This window comes from Tursiops truncatus, chromosome 3 (genome assembly GCF_011762595.2).
Source record: "Tursiops truncatus isolate mTurTru1 chromosome 3, mTurTru1.mat.Y, whole genome shotgun sequence".
In the NCBI taxonomy this organism is placed as follows: Eukaryota; Metazoa; Chordata; class Mammalia; order Artiodactyla; family Delphinidae; genus Tursiops; species Tursiops truncatus.
The window spans coordinates 47,666,793-47,690,535 of NC_047036.1; the positions used below are offsets into that span (position 1 = coordinate 47,666,793).

General features: G+C 36.4%; 1 protein-coding gene across 4 annotated transcripts in view; it reads left to right on the forward strand.

Annotated features, from left to right (window-relative positions):
• NDUFAF2 (NADH:ubiquinone oxidoreductase complex assembly factor 2) overlaps positions 1 to 23,743 on the forward strand; it is a 342,196-nt gene that overhangs the window by 60,192 nt on the left and 258,261 nt on the right. For 3 of the 4 annotated variants that reach the window (XM_073802139.1, XM_073802141.1, XM_073802143.1), the window contains exon 2: positions 6,503 to 6,661. The exons of the other annotated variant lie outside the window; for it this stretch is intronic. In XM_073802139.1, coding sequence (XP_073658240.1) covers positions 6,503 to 6,661 — 159 coding nt within the window. The remainder of the gene's footprint in view (positions 1 to 6,502; positions 6,662 to 23,743) is intronic. 4 annotated transcript variants of the gene reach the window in all.

Genomic DNA, 23,743 nt, shown 5'->3' on the forward strand with positions numbered 1-23,743 from the left:
GTTCATTAAGTGGAGCTGGGTCTTAGTGTTGAGGTGGAGATCTCTGGGAGAGCTTTTGCCATTTGATATTACTTGGAGCCGGGAAGTCTCTGGTGGACCAATGTCCTGAACTTGACTCTCCCACCTCAGAGTCACAGGCCTGACACCCGGCCGGAGCACCATGACCCTGTCAGCGACACGACTCAGAAGAAAAGGGAGAAAGAAAGTAGGAAAGAAATAAATAAAAATAATAAAAAGAAATAAAGTTATTAAATTAAAACATTTAAAAGATTTTTTAAAAATAAAAAAATTTAAAAGTAATAAAAGAAAAAAGAAAGGAAGAAAGAAGAGAGCAACCAAACCAAAAAACAAATCCACCAATGATAACAAGTGCTAAAAAAAAAAAAAAACAACAGAAACTGACAGAACACTAGGACAAATGGTAAAAGCAAAGCTATACAGACAAAATCACACGAAGAAGCATACACATACACACTCATAGAAAAAGTAAAAGGAAAAGATAATATATATATATAAAAAAGGAAGAGAGCAATCAAATCAGTAAACAAATCTACCAATGATAATAAACTGTAAATACTAAACTAAGATAAACATACAAAGAGAAGCCAGTCAGTCACATACAGCAAACCCCAAGTCTACAGTTGCTCCCAAAGTCCACTGCATGAATTTTGGGATGATTCGTTGTCTCTTCCGGTATTCCAGAGATGCAGGGTACATCAAGTTGATTGTGGAGATTTAATCTGCTGCTCCTGAGGCTGCTGGGAGAGATTTCCCTTTCTCTTCTTTGTTTGCACATTTCCTGGGGTTCAGCTTTGGATTGGCCCCGCCTCTGCATGTAGGTCACCAGAGGGCATCTGTTCCTGCCCAGGCAGAATGGGGGTAAAGTAGCAGCTGATTAGGGGGCTCTGGCTCACTCAGGCGTGGGGAGTGAGGGGTTTGCATGGAATGCAGGGCGAGCCTGCGATGGCAGAGGCCTGCGTGACATTGCAACAGCCTGAGGCACGCCGTGTGTTCTCCTGGGGAAGTTGTCCCTGGATCCCGGGACCCTGGCAGTGGTGGGCTGCACAGGCTCCTGGGAGGGGAGGTGTGGATAGTGACCTGTGCTTGCACACAGGCTTCTTGGTGGCTGCAGCAGCAGCCTTAGCGTCTCATGCCTGTCTCTGGGGTCTGTGCTGATAGCCACGGCTCACGCCCATCTCTGGAGCTCATTTAGGCGGTGCTCTGAATCCCCTCTCCTCGCGCACCCTGAAACAATGGTCTCTTGCCTCTTGGGCAGGTCCATACTTTTTCCTGGACTCCCTCCTGGCTAGCTGTGGCACACTAGCCCCCTTCAGGCTGTGTTCACGCAGCCAACCCCAGTCCTCTCCCTGGGATCCGACCTCCGAAGCTGGAGCCTCACCTCCCAGCCCTTGCCCACCCCGGCGGGTGAGCAGACAAGCCTCTCGGGCTGGTGAGTGCCAGTCGGCACCGATCCTCTGTGCAGGAATCTCTCCGGTTTGTCCTCCGCATCCCTGTTTCTGCGCTCTCCTCGGTGGCTCCGAAGCTTCCCCCCCGCCACCCGCCGTCTCCACCAGTGAAGAAGCTTCCTAGTGTGTGGAAATTTTTCCTCCTTCACAGTTCCCTCCCCGGGGTGCAGGTCCTGTCTGCATTCTTTTGTCTCTGTTTTTCCTTTTTCTTTTGCCCTACCCAGGTACGTGGGGACTTACTTGCCTTTTCGGAAGTCTGAGGTCTTCTGCCAGCATTCAGTAGGTGTTCTGTAGCAGTTGTTCCACATGTAGATGTATTTCTGATGTATTTGTGGGGAGGAAGGTGATCTGCACGTTTTCTCCGCCATTTTGAAGGTCTCTCCCCAGGAGCCTGTATGTTTTTTTTTTGTTTTTTTTTTTGTGATACGTGGGCCTCTCACTGCTGTGGCCTCTCCCGTTGCGGAGCACAGGCTCCGGACGCACAGGCTCAGCGGCCATGGCTCACGGGCCCAGCCGCTCCGCGGCATGTGGGATCCTCCCAGACCAGGGCACGAACCCGCGTCCCCTGCATCGGCAGGCGGACTCTCAAGCACTGCGCCACCAGGGAAGCCCAGGAGCCTGTATTCTTAATTATTATACTTTAACTTTTATATCCTGTTGAGAGAGATCATTCATTATTGTTACACCTCTGTTTAAAATCCTTCAGAGGACCCCCACTGCCTTCTGCATGATGTTTAAATAAATATTTTAACATGGCATTCATAGCTCTTCTTGACCTTATTCCAGCCTACCCTATTCTATCACGTCACATTATCAGCCCTGTTCCCTGTCTCCAATTACTAACAATTTTCCAAAGGCACTATGCTATTTCATCCTTCCTTTTTTTTTTTTTTTTTTTTTTTTTTTATTATATTCTGCCCTCTGGCTGGAATGTACCTTCCTTCTTTTTCACTCCTGGCTGACTCCTATATGTCCTTAGAAACTATAACTCTTTCTGAAAGTTTCCTTAACTGCTCATGAGATAGTCATCTCTCTCCTCAGTACTCTCCTAAATTTTTCCTTCTTTAATGTACCTGTGTATAGTACTTATTTCACTATGTTTTAATAAATGATCTTCTTCTCTCTCAACTCGACTAACTTCTTGAGGCAAAGAACTGTGTTCTGCACATCTCTTTGTCCCCATGGCCTAGTAAAAATTACCTGGCACATAGGAGATGGTCAATAAATGTTTGTTGAAAGAATGAATGATTATTTCATTACTTGTTTTACAGATCACCCATAAGGTTTGCTTACTGCGATGTCCTGTTGAATTTTTATTTTATTTTATTTTCAAAAAATTTTTGGTATTTTCTAGTAAACATGTGTTTTATTGACTATAAACTCACATGTAACTTTTAACATTTTCACTCTTGTTGAATTTTTAAATAGTGCTATGAATTATTTTGTTAGTGACATTAATGAAAAGATGTTTGTAAGAACAAGAAGTTGCTCTCTTGGAATGCGAGTCAATGGGTTTCTTGAGATATCTTTTTTAAACACATGATATTTTTGCTTATTTAGTTATAAAATAATATAGGTTCCTTAATGGTGAGTTATTTAAAAGCAATTATGTTTAGCTACTCAGTTGAAAGTGATTCTCTGGTGAAAAAGTTAACTCACTTATAAGTATGTATTAAGAAGAATGCCTAGGGACTTCCCTGGTGGTCCAGTGGTTAGGATTCCAGGCTTCCTCTGAAGGCGGAGTGGGTTCAATCCCTGTTGGGGGAACTAGGATCCAGCAGCATGCTGTGCAGCGCACCCAAAAAAAAAAAAAAAAAAAAAAAAAAGAATGCTTAGTCTAACTGGTATAGTTCTTTGCTTTAATATTTTTACTCTTGTCAATACTTAATGAAAATATATCTCATTAAACTTGAAGTTACTAGTAATTATTCTGTGACTGCATTTCATTTATGTACTATCTTGACACTGTGTATAGAAATATTAATTTTATGAAAGCTCATAGCATTATTCACCACCAAAAGCAATAGAAAGAAAGATAACCATATACAACAAATAAATCTCTTGAGAAAAAAAATCTCTTTTAAAACATATAAAATATATTAATGGTTTTTATATCCTCATTTTATATAATTGTATAGAAAATTCAATTCTTTAATTTGGGAGGAAATATTTTGTTTCATGGCTTTTAAAAACATTTAACTCTTTTAACAGGCATGAAGGGGTAAGAAAAGAAAATTACTTGTTTCAGCCTGGTCGGCAGTATATCTGGGCTAGCACTATTTTGCTGCAGCTGAAATTCAAACATGAGGAAATTGGAGAAATTTACAATTCAATGTGTGTTTCATCAGGGAGAAATCCACAGATTGTTTTGACACTCAGTTAGAAATTCAGCATGAAGATGGACGTCTCATGAAATTTGCAGCTGCTGATTGAATTTATATTTCCATAAAGGCCATCAACAGTAGCAGCCTGCAGGGGAAGAGGGGGGAGAGAAATGACAAAAATTGTGAGGCTAGCATTTTTCCTCAGCGTTATAGTGGCAAATTACTGGTAATAAGGGTTTACACTGACCAGGATTAAAGAAAAATATGGACAGCCAGAAGGGAAGGACTTCTCAGTTTAATTGATTTTAACTAAATATGTCTACATTTGATATCTAAATATGTGTTTAGTCATACGTAGAAAATGTAATATGTACCTAAAAGTCAGTTTATTCGTCTTTACTATTTAAATAGGAAAAATAAGGTATTTCTTGAAGTTATAGAAGGTTTTATTGTGTGGGTTATTTTCATAAGAGCCTTTCAAGATAAAAGATGAGTATTGTAGGAACAGAGTACAAGCTTGTTTTTTATACGATTGAAAAATCATTTCATGTTCTTGTAAGTAACACACAATTCACTTTTTGAGAATATCAACTCATTATTTTAAATATTAAAAAAATGTTTTGAACAGACAGCCAAGTAACAATCACAGATAACAAGTTGCCTTTTCAAGGAAATTATTTCATTCTCATTTTAAAGTGGGGTTTTTTTTTGAGCAAAATTGGCAAAAAGTTAATTCTTTTGTTTAATGCTTGTCTGGTAGAGATTTCATATTGTACATGATTTTAAAATATTCATGGATTGTAGGTGAACTAAACGACTCAAGAATGTGTTCATTGTTCCCGCAGAGTTCTTTGTCTCTGTGGACAGTGTGTTTTAACCATAACAGGGTGCCCTCAGATGGCTTTATTGGAAGATTAGTATTTGCACAATTGTATGTAAAAATGTATCCTTTCTGTGAAAAAAATTATATTTTGTTTAAAATTATGTAGTCTAAATATAAAAGTGAGATTGTTACCCAGAAAATATATACATAATTGTTAGCTTTTATTTTTTTTAATGTACTAGATTATTTAAGAATATAAGAACATAGAAACTGATTCCATTAGTTTTGTTATATTTAATTATATTTGAGAACATCTACTATATCTATATTGTAAACTATTTTAATTTGAGAAGAACAGTATACATTTCTGATATTTGTGCTAAAATATACACATGGACATTTTTCGGAGTTTCAGAATTTGCTTTAGGTGTTAAATGAGCATCTTCAGATTACATAACAAGAGTGTGCTTATTCTGCTAGGAGTTTATGAAGGCTTGCTTTTTCAACATTACTTGCTATTGTTTTATTCTCTGTGTTAATACCAGAATCTGCCACTTAAGTATATTTTTACTTCTTATGCATTAGTTTACAAACCAAAGCAATACTATTTTATGAGAGAAGTACCACTGTGTCCAGCATAGATTTCACAGGTATTTGGAAAAACTATTTTCTCATTTGTGCTTTTTCTTCCTAGCCTTACTCAGGCATACACATTTTTGGGTCATTCATTCAAGAAGTCATTCTAGACTTCTCCCTCTTTCTTTCTTCTTTTCCCTCCCTGCCTACCCATTTGAGAATTTGCAGTATTCAGCATTCCAAAATACATGAGCCTAGCTAATTTAATTTACTGCTTATTAAAAGTCACCTTTTTCTTTAAGTTGCTACCAATTTCATCACCCAATTAAATCAGTATCTTCATTTGCTATTTTAGTGTCTTGCTTCTGCTCATGTGTATTTTTAGTTTTTATCCATGAGATATAATTTATTCTTTATTTATTCAACAAACATTTATTACTGATACCTATGTATCAGAAACTATTTTAGGTGCTGGCAACTACTGTGGCAACACAGTAGTAAACAACACAAAGCCCCCTCTCCACCTTCATGGAGTTTGCATTTTAGTGGGAGAGAGAGAGACAGTAAATAAATGAATATGTAATATAATGTTACTCATGAATATGAATAACTACAAAGCAAGATAAGGGGCTAGAATGTGACAGAATGGGGATGTGGTGACTAGATAGGAAGTTCTAAAAGGATCTCTCTGATGATGTTCCATTTGAAAAGAAACCTGAGTGAAATGAGGGAGTGTGTAATACTTGGGAGTTCTATGTATTTTCCCTTTACTTTGTATAGCATGAGCATTTCCCCCCGATTTTGCTGTATGAGTGTTTGTTTTTCACTTATCCCCATCCTCTAGTCACACTCAACATGAGTAGTCTAGAATTATGCTTCCACAGCTCCTATAGCTTTTCCATCTCATACAGTTTGTATATTTATATACAAATATGTAGAAATAAGGTTTCTTTGGAGGGAGTATTATTTATTTTTTATAAAAAATGGAATCATTATATTTACCTTTCCCTGGCACTTGTGTTTCTTACTCAGCAGTAAATCATGACCGTTACTTAGATCAGAAGATATAGACCAAAAGCAATTCCTTTTCCTTTTAAAATTCATATTGTCATAATATGGATAATGCCACAGTTTATTTAGCCTTTGATTAATACATTAATGGACATTTCAGTTGCTTGCAATTTTTTTTACTACTACTGAAAATGCTCCAGTAAACATCCTGTACAAATATCCTTTCCTACTAATGCTTTTTTTTTTTTTTTTGCGGAACGCGGGCCTCTCACCGCTGCGGCCTCTCTCGTTGCGGAGCACAGGCTGCGGACGCGCAGGCCCAGGGGCCATGGCTCACGGGCCCAGCCCCTCCGCGGCATGCGGGATCCTCCCGGACCAGGGCACGAAGCCACGTCCCCTGCATCGGCAGGCAGACTCCCAACCACTGCGCCACCAGGGAAGCCCCCTACTCATGCTTTTACGTATGTAAAATAAATTCCCAGAGTTGACATTGCAGTAGCAAAGGATATGTCCAATATTTATTAATGAATATTACCAGAGTACTTTCCAAAAAAATCTTAACAATTCACATTTCTCACCCCAGTGTAGGGGAGTGTCCCTTTTCTCCATAGCCTTACTAGCACTAGGCAACTTTGTATTATGTTTTGTGTATTTCCTCTGACTGTTTTTAACCCATCAGTCATCTGTCTCCGTGACGCTCAGCTTGTGTGTACGCTGGGCATGCTATTTGGAATAATGGAACACTGTGCCCTTACGGAACTGTACAGATCACTTTTTATCAATCTTACCATGTTGGGTTTTAACACATGTTTAAGTATATTCTTCACCCACTCTGACCCTCTGACCAGTAACACAAGGCCTGACACACTGTAGGAGAGCGGTCTGGGTGAATACTTGCTTTCAAAACTAAATATACGAGATCTTTGCCAAGCCTGTTGGATTATCTGTGCTATTGATTTCTCTTTGTCAATGCACACAAGAGTTCACTACATTTAGAAGTTGTTACCTGAGAGGTCAAACATATTCTTTCCTTGACACTATTTTTCTCTGGGGTTTGAGCAAGCATTTTTCCTATGTTACATATTGCTATGATCAAGACACAGTTCTATTTGTCAGATTGTTGCTTGGCTACTGTGCATTTTTTTCTGAATCTGAAATCACATGCACATTCTAGGCCTATCCCTGAATTTTTTTAAAGTAATATTGTTGACACTTTACTGGGCAAGTGTCTTCATCCCAGTATGTGATGTGCACCAGTGAACAGAGGTCAGGTAAGGGGCAAAGCTGTTTGTCATTTGCCAGGCAGTTTGCTACAACCAGATAAAAGTGTATTCCTATTTTCAGATTTAAAGTATAAACAAAATATATCTCTAGTCTCAACCAGTCTCTTCTTTTTAGAATCTTAATGTTGAAATGTCCCTTTGCTATCAGCTAGCTTAGTCTTTTCACAGCCACCCATTCTAGAAGGTTATGTTTAGAGAGCGTTTTGGTTTCTGCCTTTATTTATTCTTTATGTGAACTGGGAGCTATGGTGATCCAGCAATAGCCTGAGTGACCATAGACTGCATTAGCAGCTGGACTCTAGAGAAAAGGGAAAGTGAAATCCTGATGAAGCTCTGACTGACTGAGATCATGCCTTTAAATGGTGTGTCTAAAAGATTATTCAGTGTACAGATGTGTAAAGAGCCAGATGGTGTTTCAAGTTTTTAATGTAGGATGAGCATAAAGGTCTTTGAATTAGATTTTAGTAATAGGGCATGTATAGGAATCTTAGGGGATATACTATACTGTCTTTGATGGGTAGTTAGGGAGTGCATATTGGTTAATCCAAGACTTCTGACAAACAGAGTTTTGAGAATTTAGGTAGAATGGACATGACAAGTAGGGAAACTTATCAACTCTTCAAGTTAAGTCTGGAGTTGCCTTATATAGAGTAGCCAATTCTCTTTTGCCTTCCTATTCCCTGTTTTCCCATTCCCTATCTTTTTCATTCTTACCATTTAAATGTGTTCAGAGTATGTATCTATTACTCTTCTACTATTTGTTAGAGGTTCATGGTGTGGTTCAGAAACTGAGACTTGGAATAACACTTTTGCAAGCTGTGCTGTCACCAACAGACCTCAGCTCTTAGATCCTTTATTGAATCTGACTAGTTTGGACCACATTTCTTTTGAGGTATCTACTTCTTAATTTAGATTTTTTTATGTGTAAATTCGTTGATTATGTTTTCTAATAGTTTTTTGCTTTAAATGTTTTCTTTCTTAGCATTTTTAAAATGTGAAGTGTTTCGATCTATTAAAAGGTTAATAAATCTAAATATACAAGTAAGATATGTTATATAATATCTAGATAGTTTAACAGTTAATTTCCTCTGTTTTCCTCTTCCTTCCTCCCTTCCTTCCTCTTTTTCTTTAATACTTGAAAGCATATTGAAGGTTACTTCTAATTCCCGAAATAACTGATGAGGTTTCTTATAGCAAAAGGTCAAGCAGTTTAAGTTTAAAGTTATGTAACCTTTCTATTTTAAACTGGAACATTAAGATTTTTCCTGAACCTACTTCTAACAAACACCCATTCTTTAGTTACCATTATTCTTTGCCTTAGGTACACCATTTGTCTGCCTCCTTAGCTCCTTTTCCTGGCTGCCTTATCACTGTCATCTCTTCTGTTTAGTTCCTTTGACTGCTCTTTTAAACTTAGTTTTGTATAGACTCCTTTATTACATCCATTATACTTATCAACCACTTCAACTCATGTGAGAGTCATGGATATAGGTGACAAGTTCTGTACCTCTCAGCAATCGTCGAATAACCATTATGCTTTTACATAGATAACTTCTAAGAAATTGGGTTTATATAAGGTTTTTTTGAACCTTAATTATTACACTATATGAAGACAGTGATGTAGATTTTTTATACTATCTATGCCAATACATAATGAATTTATTATAGTACTATGGAAAATATTAAAGATATCCTTTCAAGTAGGGGCTTTATTATATATTATCCTTCATGATACAAATCTGTTTTATAGTCCATATGATACCCATTTTGTGGTATAGATTTAATTTTTATCATAAAATTGTTTACATTTTCATTTAATGGTACCTATAATTAGTAAACCTGGAATGACTTAGGACACTTCTTGTATGATAAGTATTGAACATTCTCTTATACTTGTAAGTACAATTTATTTATAAATTTATTCATTCCAGTATTTGTTCAGCAGAAATTCAGGTTGTTCTGGCAATGATAATCTTAAACTCTCCTTATATAGAATTATTCTTTCTTGGAATGTTTTGGTTCATCTGTATTTTTAAAAATCAGAGTAGGGATAAACCAAAGCTATACTAAGTAGACCACTTAGAAGGACGTAAAACTTCTCGTAGAAAAAAGGAATAGGGAGAGATTAGACAAACAAAAGGAGTGTCTTTATATTTAACTCTATAGGAAACAATTGTACATAAATAGATAGTGTGCACGTGCGTTCACACACACACACCTGCTGCATATGACAAATCATTGGCTGAGGTTCTCATTTGTTTTGTCAGAAGGAGAGTGAAACATCTACTATTCGTGGCCTAATTCTGATCATTAAGGAGAAAATTGATCAGTAAAGTAGAAACTTGAGAGAAGTCACTATATAATTTTAGAGTTTATGGTAGCTAAGGAAAGCAGTGCTATAGAGAGTTAGATATATATTCTAACCCATACATTAGAAGAGGAGTCTTCAGAAAGCTCTGCAGGAAAAATAGGTAAGTATTTATATTTCAAGAGGAATGGAAAAGGTCTAAAAAAAAATTACTGACAGTATATCTGTTACTAATCCTAATGAGGAGATGGAGATGGAAAGTCTGCTAAAGGCAGTGCTCTAACTAGTGTTTTAAAAGGGCAAGAACACAAAAATGTCTGTAACTGTAGCCACAGGAAATGTAATGGCAGTAAGATAGGGGGCCTGATGTGTTCCCACATAATCATCAAAATTCAACAAAACAGCATGTTCAAACTATGAACAGAACACAAAGCCAAGGACAGTTGCTCAAATCAATAAAACATACTCCTAGAAAGACTAAACCTCAAAAAGATGAGACTTTTTTAAGTCTTACAAATGACACAAAATGGCCATCTACTTTTATATATGAATTTATGTAAGTGTATATATTTGGTTTTTCTTAGATGGGTAAATATATGTAGGTAACAAATATGTTCTTCTTTGATAACATTGAATATGAGTATTAAGCAGACACAAAAAGCTAAAAACATTTGGAGCATAAAAATTTCAAAACCCATTACTTAAGAAAATAGTATATTTTTAATAGATGAAAGAGAACAAGACAGCTCTGTTCCCTTTTTTTTCTCTTATTTTTTGAGAAATGCTTTTAAGCTGAAAATATAAAACATAACATAGGCAAGAGGGAACATAAAGAAAATACTTGGGGAGACTTCTCTTGTGGCGCAGTAGTTAAGACTCCTTGCTACCAGTGCAGCGGGCTTGGGTTTGATCCCTGGTCAGGGAACTAGATCACACATGCATGCCTCAACCAAGAGTTTGCGTGCCACAACTAAGGAGCCCACGTGCCGCAACTAAGGAGCCAGTGAGCCACAACTAAGGAACCCACGAGCCGCAACTAAAGGAGCCTGCCTGCTGCAACTAAGGAGCCCACATGCGTCAACTAAGGAGCTGGTGAGCCGCAACTAAGGAGCCCTTGAGCTGCAACTAACGAGCCCACATGCTGCAACTAAGGAGCCAGTAAGCTGCAACTAAGGAGCCTGCCTGCTGCAACTAAGACCCAGTGCAACCAAATAAAAAATAAATAGATTAAATAAATAAATAAATGTTAAAAAAACAAAAAGAAAATACTTAGAAAATCTGTAAATGTTCCAAACTTCTGCAAAGACCATTCTTTATGCCTTCTTTTTTCAACCACAGAACAGCCCTTTCTCTCCTCTTCACTATAATGCCAAGAGGAACAAGACATGGGCCTGCTCCTGGGGTCTCAGCCTAGAAGTAGAACTCCTCATATCACAACACCCCATTTTACAGTTATCTTATTCTGAGGCTTTCTTAACGCCAAACAAATAAAAAGAATGCCTTCAATTCTTTTTTCTGTTTGTCAGTAATAATTAGGCATTTATTTTCATTCATTGTATAGTGTGGAGCATCTGATTAGTCTTATGATGAAAAAATTCATGAGAAAGCTATCATATCCAAATAGAAGTTAAAAATCAGTTGTTATTTAAAATGCAAAATTGTTATAAGTAGGGGATACTTGAACTCAATTAGATAAATAATAAATAAGTTACAAAGCTCAGTGGCTTAACACAAGCATTTATTTCTTGAATCAGGCAGCTGTCATTTATTTTATATTTTCATCACTTGGAAAAAATCTTCAAGGTTGACAAGGGGAGAAGAGAGCTAGCTGAAAGCTCACTTGGGATGATTTTAAGGGCTGGGCCTGGAAGAGGCATATGTCTCTTCTACCCATATTCCACTGGCCAGAACCCAGTCATGTGACCTCCACCAAACAGCAGGGGAGGCTGGAAGATGTAGAGGAGCTTGTGCATAATTGGTGAGCACGAGCTATCTTTGCCACAGTTGATTAAATCCAGTTACGTGAGTGTTTATTGTGAACAGTGTGCATGTGACTTTTCTAGGCACAGGGTTAGAAAGATGAATAAGTCATGGTTTCTTCCTTCAAGTGAATCATAAACGAGTTCTAAAACTCATTGTAGACTATAGCCTGTATTTAGTTTTAGATTTTCAAAACAAATCCATTGCCTATTCTTAGTATTATGAGACTAATAAGTATTTTTTAAAACAGCCAAAAGATTTGTATACCATCTGTATCAGTTAGGATTCAGGCAAGAAACAGATGGCACATTCAAATTAGATAATAAGGGACTATGTAAAGGTGTGGGCAGGGTCTAGGAGGGAAACCACAGGGTGTGGGAAACCACAAGTGCAATACTAGAGGGTTAACAGCAGGGTGTCTTCACCATTTGCAAGCCTAAAAGGGTGAGGAGAAGTGGTTTCTTGGGCCTGGAGTTGTGACCTTGAGTAAGGGAAACAGCCAGGCCATTTGAATTTGTAGGGAGTGAGCCAGCAAAATAAATTCTCTGACCTTATTCTCCTTCCTTCCTTCTAGTCTCCTGTTGGTATTCCCTAATATCTGAATCCCAGTAGAATCCAGAGGGCAAAGGGAACCTTTGATGTAATCCATATAGGTCAGCTTCCTAGGGCAGAGGGCAGAAAGGCAGGGACTGGATCTAGAGGGGCAAACAGCACACTGTCCTAAGAAATCTTTTTTTCGTCTAATTGGCAGATATTTTCTAGGCCTTGTTCATTGCAAAGCTGTAAATACTATGGGGCATATACAAAAGGTATGCCTTTTCCTTCAAGGACTTTGCTTTCTAGTGAGGGAGAGGGAACCACAAACTAAATTCAAAGGCAAGTCTCTAGAAGATTTGTGTTCAAGCAGTGATCGAGTGCCACATGGAGCATTAGATGAAGTGTAAGTGGTGTAGTTCAGAAGAGAAAGAGATCATTGTGCCCTTGAATTGTTAGGGGAAGCTTTGTGAAAGAACTGAAACTTGAACTTGGCTATGAAATGTTTACAGTTTTTATAGACAAGGAGGATAGAGTCATACATACATATAGCTTGCTCAGAGTACACTGAGTGTGGAGTCCAGTTGAAGGTGGGAATTCATACAGAAGTTAGTGAGAGGTAGGTTTAGGAATAGTTTGAGGTCAGAAGTTAGAGAGTCATAATGAGCAAACTAAGGAGTTTGTGCTTCTAAAAACCATCACGACGTTCTAGGACAGATTACAAGGTATTGTGTGGTAGAAGAGTTATGCAATGAAATAAATTTGGGAAATGTATACTCTCCCACCCTTGGATATATATAATGTGTTTTTAGTATATTGAAAGCTCTGAAAAATCTTGTACAGAAACCACTTTTTCTGCTAAGCTTCACATGGCAAAAGAATTCTTTTCTTTTTTGAACTGAAACATGTTAACATCTTGTGAAACTCTATTATTCTATAAAACCTGTTTTGAGAAATGCTTCCATAGGTAATGGTAAGCCTTTGAATAGTTCTGAAAGAGTTACGACATGATTAAAGGGGTAATTTAGGGAGATTATTCTGGCAGTGTTATGCAAGATGGATTGGAGTGCACATGTTCATTTAGGAAGCTATTGCTACTGCAGTAATACAGGCAAATAGTGCTAGTCTGAAGTAAAGGGTGGTAGTGGGCTGTAAAAGATGCACACTTGTGAGGGGCATTTAGAGGAAAGAAATGATAACATGACTTTGACTGAATGTGGGTGATAAGAAGTAGGGAGGGGTCAGAGCGAGAGGTAGAGGTCAGTAATGACACAAACTATGACTTTCAGGCCCAAATCTTCTATTCTGTGTGAGTTTGTTAAACTGCAATCTATAATGTACACAGACCATTAAGAAGGAAGTATAAAAGAAGACATTTGAGAAGAATGTATGACAGTACACAAAGGGCAACATAATGCCTATTCTGAAAATGAGTTTAAAAGAATGTATCCTGGGAATAATTGTGCATCATCACCATGGTATACAAACTAATCGCGATTCAGGACTAGAAGAGCAGTGTTCTGATCAAACTAGGTTGATGGACCAGACCATTGGGATTATGTATACAGAGCCAACTCAAACTGTATACTTATTAGTTGTACCTGTAAACTTAGGATTTTTATTAAACCTCCCCCCCAAAAAAATTTTTGGCACAGAACCAGTCTAGAGTTAAGAGCCAACTGTATCTTGTTTATTTGAGGTTTTATTAACAGTATTAACCTAAGAACACTGCTAATTTTTATAGCATGTTTCTCAACACCTTTTGAACCCCAGTCATGTTAACAACCAGCTGCTGGCCTAATGTTTGTTTAGCGCCACATACTTAAGGAAACCAGTGTTGGACAAAGAGAGAAATGCTATATAAATCTTTTAAAAATTATTTGTTATTAGGTCGTAATCAATCATTCAAAAAGGGGGAAAAGCCCAGGAACAACTCTAACATTGTTTTCGGGAGTCATAGTTCTTAGTTGATACTCTCTTCGCAGCTGTAACTTTCTTTTCATTTCATACGCTCACTGTCATTTGCCCATTTCTCTTCTGTGCTTAAGTGCTTTTCCCTTTATCTTCTTATATTGTGTTTTTATTTAGAGAAGACAAAGTACAATGTGATGCTTCTTCCTTATTACTTGCTAAATTCCTTGTTTACATGCTAAATCCCTATTTTAATGTAGTTTTGGGATAAATTTACTGAAAATATTCAGTGCTTATATTTTCAGTTTTGAATTTATTCATATTTTGACAGTAATTGGTAGAAAACTGTTTCTCACAGCTGACAGGCCAAGAAAAAAAAAAGCTTGGGGACAAAGCTAACACATGCCAGAGTGCTGAGGACCCATCAGATATTTAAAGAAGTGGCATTTGTACTTGCATTATTTAAGCTACTGTTGAAAAAGGGGGTGGGAAGAGACCATATTTGTAGCAAACGTATTATAGAATTCATTTTCTAAAGAATCATGTTTTTGAAGAAGGTATAACATCTATCAGGCATTTTATGAAGCACACAAAACAAGTAGATAATAGTTCTCAAAAAGAGAAACTATGAATGTTGTGACGTAAATCTTTTTTTTTTAAATCCCAAAACTCAAAGAAATATATTTACCTCCTAGAAAATAGTAATTAAGCCCAAATTTCAAACTGAATGTTAGTGAATAATTTTGTCATTTTCTACCACAGAAATACTATTTGGTAAACAGTACAAGGAAAGATATATTTAACCTGTTTTGCCAATTAACTTAGATGTTAATAATCAGACTGTGATTTGGGGGACTTCTGATGTCTTTAAGAATCCCTCAGGTGATGGGATAGCTGGTTCTTTTGTTTTAATGATTGTGACTGTATTTCTGTTCTTTCTGGCAAGTATGAATAATTACATTTAATAAAAATCAAACATCTCACTTATGTCTCATCAAAGAGAAAACCAACCTTGCCCTTAATTCGGATGAGATACACGCTGCTGCAAGCAGGGATGGATGGAACAGTCATCCCTACTTTATTTTGTAATTTTTCATAGTACAGGGTGAAATTTTGAAGGGCCGTTGATATAGATCAAGACACAATAACTCTTTTGGACTTTGAAGATATTCTATTAAATCATCTCAGATCCATCATTGAAATGATGATTTGCACATAGAACAGAACACTTTAAGAACTTTTGAGAAGTTACAAAGTTGTCCTCTTTCCCCAGCTTCAACCATGAAACACAAATTGTAGAACACTTTAACTTGAAGTTTACACAGTCTGACAAGTTTTTTTTTGTTGTTTGTTTGTTTTTTGCTTTTTTCCCTTATACATGGTCAATGTAATGGGTTGAATAGTATCCCCTAGAAGTTCTTGTCTGCCCAAAATAAGGTCTTTGCATATGTAATTAGTTAAGGTGAGGTCCTACTAGATTAGAGTGGGCCCTAAATTCAGTGACTAGTGTCTTACAAGAAGAGGAGACAACACACAGAGAAGGTCTTTTGAAGATGGAGGCAGAGACTGCAGTGATGCAGCTACATGCCTAGAGATGCCAAGGAATGCCAATACCACTAGAAGATGCAAAGACGAAATCTTCCCAAAGTCTTCAGAGGGAGCATGGCCCTGCCTACACCTTGATTTTGGACTTCTAGCCTCCAGAACTGTGAGAGAATAAATTTCTCTTATTCTAAAATACCCAGTTTGTGGTATTTTGTTGTGACAACCCTAGGAAACCAAGACAGTATTCCTAACCATTCTCCTATAAACGTATTATGTTTTACTACTTACTTTTACATATTTGTCCTGTCTACTGTACTGTGAAGTCCTCAAGGACAAAACCATGTCATACTCATCCATAGTAGGATTCAGTGTCCCCCAAATATTTATCACATAAGTCTGTGGGCACATTTATTTTTTAAGGTTCCCAAATGTATTCTTCCTGAATAAACATGTTAGTTTTTTATTAAATTTGCATACTTGAGGAAGACAAGAATATAAATAAACATAAGGATATTCTGTATGGAAAAGGTTGGAGATAATTGGCAGGCTTAGGTTTCTATTGTTAGCAAAGGTATGCTAGCTGTTACTACCACTTTTAGATCCCATTCATATGAAAGATAAGATCTGAAGTGAATTTTAAAGTAAATGACATTTCTAAAGGGCTGTCAATCTGAATTCTCCAGAGAATATTCAGTTTGTCACAATTTTGCTCTAACATTATAGAGCACAACTGAAAATAAATGATTGCTTAACTATCAAAATTTTGTCCAAAGCACATATCATTTGTAAAGATTACATTTTAGTAAAAAGACTAAAAACCATAATTTAAAGTAACATGGTATTTTATGAAGAACTGACATTCCAAAATAACATCTAAATGGATATATAAAAATTTAAAATTTTTAATCTTAAAGGCTTAGCTTATAGCCTAAATTTCTAAGATATGAAAAATGGTCATTAAATAATATTCTTCTGTCTCAATTTAAATATATTCTCCATTTACTAGTGTCATTTTTTTTGTCTCTCTTTAATTACAAGTAGTTTTAAATTGCCCCTTTGAATATTTCTTACTCAGTAGTTGAAATACTGCCAATAGAGGCACTAATGACTCTTTGAGGTAGTTGTAGGTCGTTTTCCCCGGTCCCATTTTTTTTCATGAATTTTAATATACAAGAATTCCTAGTCTTTGTATATTAAATTCTCTCCCTTCTTATAGAGACTGAAGTAAGAAATATTAATTTAACTCATTACAGGAAATGGACCAGTACTAGAATAAGAGATTGCCAATTTTGAAAACTGGCAAAGACTTAAATGTATGTATTTTTAGCTACATAAATAAATTATGAATTATAAGCAAAATTTAGTTTATCCAACTGGGTGAATAAACATCTCTTGTAATGGCTAAATCTTACGGGCAGTCACTCAAATGTCTTCTCCTAATAAGGAGAAAAGAGTCATTGTTTTTAGTAGAGGACATCTTTTTAGACATTTGTTCACCATGTTTCCTAGAGGAAAGTGATGATTTTAAGGGCCACTTGGTAATTATTTTCTTTCTGCTTTCCAATGATGTTTTCACATGCCATGAATCAAAATAGAAATCTCTGTGGCAGCCATGGGCAAACCAGGTATGCTTCTGGAAGCCTGACAGTTTCCATGACATATCTTGTGAGTGAATCATATGGATAAAATTACCCATAATAAACTCAAATTAAAAATCTAGATATGAGCAAGTAGATTTATAACTATTACTATGCTGGAGTCTTCTTTAGAAATGTATTTTTACTTTTGGACTTAGTACTATTATTCTAAGTACCTAAATGAACCCAATAATCTTGATAATGCTGTTTTAACCGTAGGAGATTTTTACCTTCAGTTTGAAATTTGTTGGTCCTTTATAAACAAATAATTCCATGATTGTAATTTAAATTCCTCTTAAACCCAAGTGCTTATCATTAGTGGGCCAGTACCATAAATTGTACATATACACAGTAAATGTGTATATGTTACTAAGTAAAAGGAAAAGTGCAGAAAAGTTTGTAGAGTAAGTGATTTGTGGAAAAACAAAAGGGGTAAAATTATATATGTGTGTATGTGTATAATATACATACATATAAATTTTATATTGACTTTTGTGTGCATAAAAGTAGTTTCTGGAAAGATAAACTAATAAAGAGGGGTTGCCAGCTATGTTTATGTGCAGGGATGGGAACTCAGCCAATAGGACATAGGCATAGGAGGGAGTTTTTTCACTGTAGACCATTTTATGCTTTATGTTTGAACCATGTGAATATATTACTTAGAAAGGGAGGGAGGGAGGGATGAGGAAGGAAGGAAGGAAGGGGAAAAAGAGGAAAGGTGGGCGAGAGAAAGGGAGGAAGGGAAGAGAAGGAAAGAAAATTCTGTTTTTAAAAGTATGCTGGTGGAATTCTTCTTTAAGAGAAGCCCAGTAAGCGAAAACAAATTTTAAAAACAGTTGCTTTTGGGGATTGATATGAATTAATCATGAAAATATATAGGCACCTGTTAGGTATAAGTTGCCATGTACTGGCAATTAAAGATTCCATGTACTGTCCCTTTGAATCATGGTATGACTCTGATCTCCCTTCAGAGTCTTTCAATCAGTAAATTAACTTCATGGTTCTTCTAACTTTTCTGTAGAAGTTGTAGTTTCTAAATTTCATATCATCCTGGTCACCTCTGTCCAGTTGTCCTCCAGTGTATCAGTGTGCTTTGTAAAAACCCAGGGTGAATATGACAACAAATGTTCTAGATTGGTGTGACTAGCTCTGGTTTACAATTTTTGCAGTTTTACTAGCTTTGGGGATATCTTTGTCAAAATATGGACAACTATCAACCATTGAACCTGCTGCTCTGCCTTTGGGCAGGATATGTCTAAGTAGGTCCCTGCTCTCTAGGGCAGCATAACAAGCATGCAGTTTTATTCCACAAGATATTCTCATCTACTCCATGAAGCTATCTTTCCAGTAAAGGACCTGCCTATTATTGTGAGACTTGATGAAATAGAGTAATCCTATGTAACCCTTTCCTGTCTGAAACACAAGCCCTTCTAGCAATCTTACCAGTTACCCAACTCTGTCTTCCCAATGTCCGTTCTTGAGTTCAGCTCAGGCTAACTTCACCAGTAAACCTGCCTGTCTATCCCCAGTGCAGATGAACTGAGCCCTAAAACTTACAGACTTCCCTACTATGAAGAACCAGTTGTATAGGCTCTTAGATTAGATGAGCTTGGATCATCAAGTGTACCATTACATTGAGAACGGAAGCTTGGACATAATTATATTTCACGTATTATGCTCATATGTTCATTTGGCGGTTTGCAATGATGTATGCTTTGTAGTGATTAGAATCCTTTCCTAGGTTTTAACCACTTGGTATTCAAAAGATGCACCTTAATGTGGCACCTTCTTTCATGCGGGTTGATATTTTATGTCAGTATCTTCCTACAATCACGATTTTAGATGAAGCATTTTCTATCGTTTAGCTCCAGCTCATTTCTTCAGACAAAATGTTATTTGGCTTACCAGTGGGAAAAAACTAAAAATGGAGGTCTTTTGGTTGACGTGGAGGATTTGTTGGAAGAAGGAAGGGGTTTCCCTGGAACCTTGTTCCTTCCAAGGCTGCCCTTGAAATACTGTCATGGAACCCTTTAGGTTTAATTTGACTTCCATTGTTGTATCTAGAAAAATCAAATTAATAGAAGTAAGGTTAGATTGGCCTTATTTGACAGTCTTAGGAGGATGTTGTAGAGCTTTCCATTTAGTAGGATAGTAATTTTGATTACCAGCAGTTTAGGTACTTTCTTAATATGAACTTATTTTTCTTAACAAGGCACTTACTCGTCTAGTGAAACATGGCCTTTCTTTTTTAATCTTTGAACATTTTTCTGTGTATCCCACCCCAATTCTGTGTATTCAATGGAAATAATCATCTTTGGGGCCTGAATGTTGGTAATAAATCCAATATGGCCCTACCAAAAGCCATTTATGAATAGAAGGATGCCTTCTCTGTAGGCAGTCTTTTAGAGAAGAATGTGTTAACCTAAATAAGAAATAATTCTTCAAATGAAGTAGTGCACATCTGTGGGAATTGTTACCAGTGTTTGTATTGATACTTTGGATGTCAGTGTTTTATTCTTATATTTTTACATTTTAATTTTTTCCTAATTATAAAAGTAATACAAAAATAAAAATATTTAATATAGACATCAGAAGTCTACCATAATCCTTCCTCAACCTCTTGAAATAACCACTTTGCAATTTGGAGTGTGTTTATACAAGTTAGAACAGAATAACCATTGAAATTCCAGTGATTTATATGACAGAGATTTCTTTCTCAGTTGTCTACTCCAGGTTGGGGGTGAGAATATTGTCAGTTCCACTTAGAGAACCAGGGTGATGGAGAGATTCCACCATATTGTTGCTGCAACATCTAGAACATGAGGCCTCTTCAGATACTTTGGTAGGGAAAGAGCTCTGGAGCCGTGGAGGAGAATTTCTTTTTAATCTATGCTTCTTTAATTTTTAATGAGGTTGTGCATCTCTATCTGCGTATTTATATACTTTTCTCCTATATAAAGACTATTAATGTCCTTTGTTCATAATTTTATGTTTGTTCTCCTTTTTTTGTTCAACCTATTTGTATATTAGAAACATTTAGCCCTTTGACTTTTTTTTTTTATTGGAGTATAAATGCTTTACAGCCCTTTGATTTTTAATTGGTTAAACACCTTTCTTTTTTTTTTTTTTCCAATTTTTTCTTTGGTCTTTTGACCTTGTTTAATGGTATTTTTTTTTGCTCCCTAAAAGTTTTTTTTTTTTTTTGCGGTACGCGGGCCTCTCACTGTTGTGGCCGCTCCCGTTGTGGAGCACAGGCTTCGGACGTGCAGGCTCAGCGGCCATGGCTCATGGGCCCAGCCTCTCCGCGGCATGTGGGATCTTCCTGGACCAGGGCACAAACCCGTGTCTCCTGCATTGGCAGGTGGACTCTCAACCACTGTACCACCAGGGAAGCCCACCCTAAAAGTTTTTTATAAAGAAAATTGTGCAGCACTTTTCTTTAAAGTTTCTGGGTTGTCATTTATAGAAAGGCCTTCCCAATTGAAGATTTTTTTTTTTAATATTCATGTCTGAAATATTAAACTTCAAATAAGGCATCCCCAAAATATAAGGGTTTGCTTTCCCTAGGCCCCAGTGACTGTTTTGTGCGTTCCTCTGCACATTTTGACTTCTTACAGTTATATTTAACCGTAGTCTCTGATATCCATTTTGCTATATATTTCTTATCTGTCATAGCATATAAGTGAAATAATATTGACTGTATTCCCTAGGCTGTACATTAAGTACCTTGACTGATTTGTTTTATAACTGGAAGTTTGTACCTCTTAATCTCCCTCACCTATTTCACTCATTCCCCCATCCCTCTTCCATCTAGCAACCACCAGTTTGTTCTCTATATCTATGAGTCTGTTTCTCTTTTGTTATGTTTGTTTATTTGTTTTTTAGATTCCACATATAAGTGGAATCATATGGTCTTTCTCTGGCTAATTTCACTCTGCATAATACCTTCCAGATCCATCCGTGTTGTCGCAGATAGCAAGATTTTATTCTTTTTTTTTGGCTGACTAATATATCGCGTGTTCTTTATCCATCATCTATCAATGGCATCTGGTCCTGGACTTTTGTTTGTTGGGAATTTTTAAAATTACTGATTCAGTTTCATTACTAGTAATTGGCCTGTTCATATTTTCTTTTTCTTTCTGGTTCAGTCTTGGGATATTGTATGTTTCTAGGAATTAATCCACTTATGTCATCTATTTTATTGTGTATAATTGTTCACAGTAATCTCTCATGATCCTTTGTATTTCTGTGGTGTCAGTTGAAACTTCTCTTTTATTTCTGATTTTATTGATTTGGGCTCTCTCGCTTTTTTTCTTGATGAGTTTGGCTAAAGGTTTATCAGTTTTGTTTACCTTTGCAAAGAACCATTTTCATTGATCTTTTCTATTGTTTTCTTAGTCTCTATTTCACTTATTTCTGCTTGATCTTTATGATTTCTTTCCTTCTACTAACTTTGGGTTTTATTTGTTCTTCTTTCTCTAGTTGCTTTAAGTGTAAGGTTAGGTTGTTTATTTGAGATTTTTCTTGTTTCCTGAGGTAAGCTTGTATCGCTGTAAACTTCCCTCTTAGAACTGCTTTTGCTCTGTCCCATATGTTTTGGATCGTTGTGTTTTTACTTTCATTTGTCTCTAGATATTTTTTGATTTTCTCTTTGATTTCTTCAGTGATCCATCAGTTGTTTAGTAGCATATTGTTTAGCCTCCACATGTTTGTGTTTTTTGCAGTTGATTTCTAGTCTCATAGTATTATGGTTGGAAAAGATACTTGATGTGATTTCAGTCTTTTTAAATTTACTGAGTCTTGTTTTGTGGACTAGCTTGTGATACTGAGGAATGTTCCATGTGCATTTGGAAAAAAAATGTGTGTTCACCTGCTTTTGGTTGAAATGTTCTCTGTGTATTTATTAAGTACATCTGGTCTAATGTGTCATTTAAAGCCAGTATTTCCATATTGATTTTCTGTCTGGATGATGTCTATTGATGTAAATGGAGTGTTAAAGTCCCCTACTATTATTGTGTTACTGTCAATTTCTCCCTTTATATTTGTTAGTTTGATTTATGTATTTAAGTGCTCCTATGTTGGGTACATATATATCTACAATTATTATATCTTATTGGATTGATCCCTTAATTATTATGCAGTGTCCTTTGTTTTCTTGTTACAGTCTTTGTTTTAAAGTCTATTTTTTCTGATATAAATATTGCTACCCCAGCTTTCTTTTTGTTTCCCTTTGCATGGAATAGTTTTTTTCCATCCCCTCACTCTCAGTCTGTATGTGTCTTTAGATCTGAAGTGAGTCTCATGTAAGCAGCATATATATGGGTCTTTTTTTTTTTTTTTTAATCCATTCAGCCACTCTGTCTTTTGATTGGAGCGTTTGGTCCACTTACATTTAAAGTAATTACTGATAGATATGTACCTGTTGCCATTTTGTTCATTGTTTTTATAGTTTTCTTATTGTTGTTTCTTTCTTCTTTTGCTCTCTTCCCTTGTGATTTGGTAACTGTCTTCAGTGCTGTGTTTGGATTCCTTTCTTTTTTGTGGGTTTGTATCTATTATAGATTTTTGGTTTGTGGTTACCATGAGACGTGTGTGTGTGTGTGTGTGTGTGTGTGTGTGTGTGTGTGTATGATTATTTTAAGTTGGCTGATCTCTTAAGTTTGAACATATTCTAACAATTCTGCATTTTTATTCCCGACACATGTTTAATGTTTTTGACAAGTTTTACATCTTTTTGTTTTGTGTATCCCTTGACTATTAATTGTGGATATAGTAGTCTTTTAATTTTACTAATTTTTTCTTTAAACCTTCCTGCTAGCTTTATAAGTGGTTGATCTACTATCTTTACTGTATGTTTACCTTTACCAATGGGATTTTTCCTTTTTAAATTTTCATTATTTTTAGTTTTGTTTTGTTTTTCTTTTCCACTTAAAGAACTCCCTTTAACGTTTGTTGTAAAGCTGGTTTGGTGGTGCTGAACTCTTAGCTTTCGCTTGTCTGTAAAATTTTGATCTCTCTATCAAAGCTGAATAAAAACCTTGCCAGGTAGAATATTCTTGGTTGTAGTTTTTTCTCTTTTATCATTTTCAGTATATCACACCACTCCCTTCCAGCCTGCAGTTTTTGCTGAGAAGTAAGCTGCTAGCTGTATGGGAGTTCCCTTGTACATAACTTGTTTTTCCTCGCTGCTTTTAAGATTCTCTCTTTATCTTTAATTTTTGCTATTTTAATTATAATGTGTCTTGGTGTGGACTTCTTTGGGTTCATCTTGTTTGAGACTGATTCTCTGTGCTTCCTGCACCTGGCTGGCTGTTTCCTTTCCCAGGTTAGGGAAGTTTTCACCTA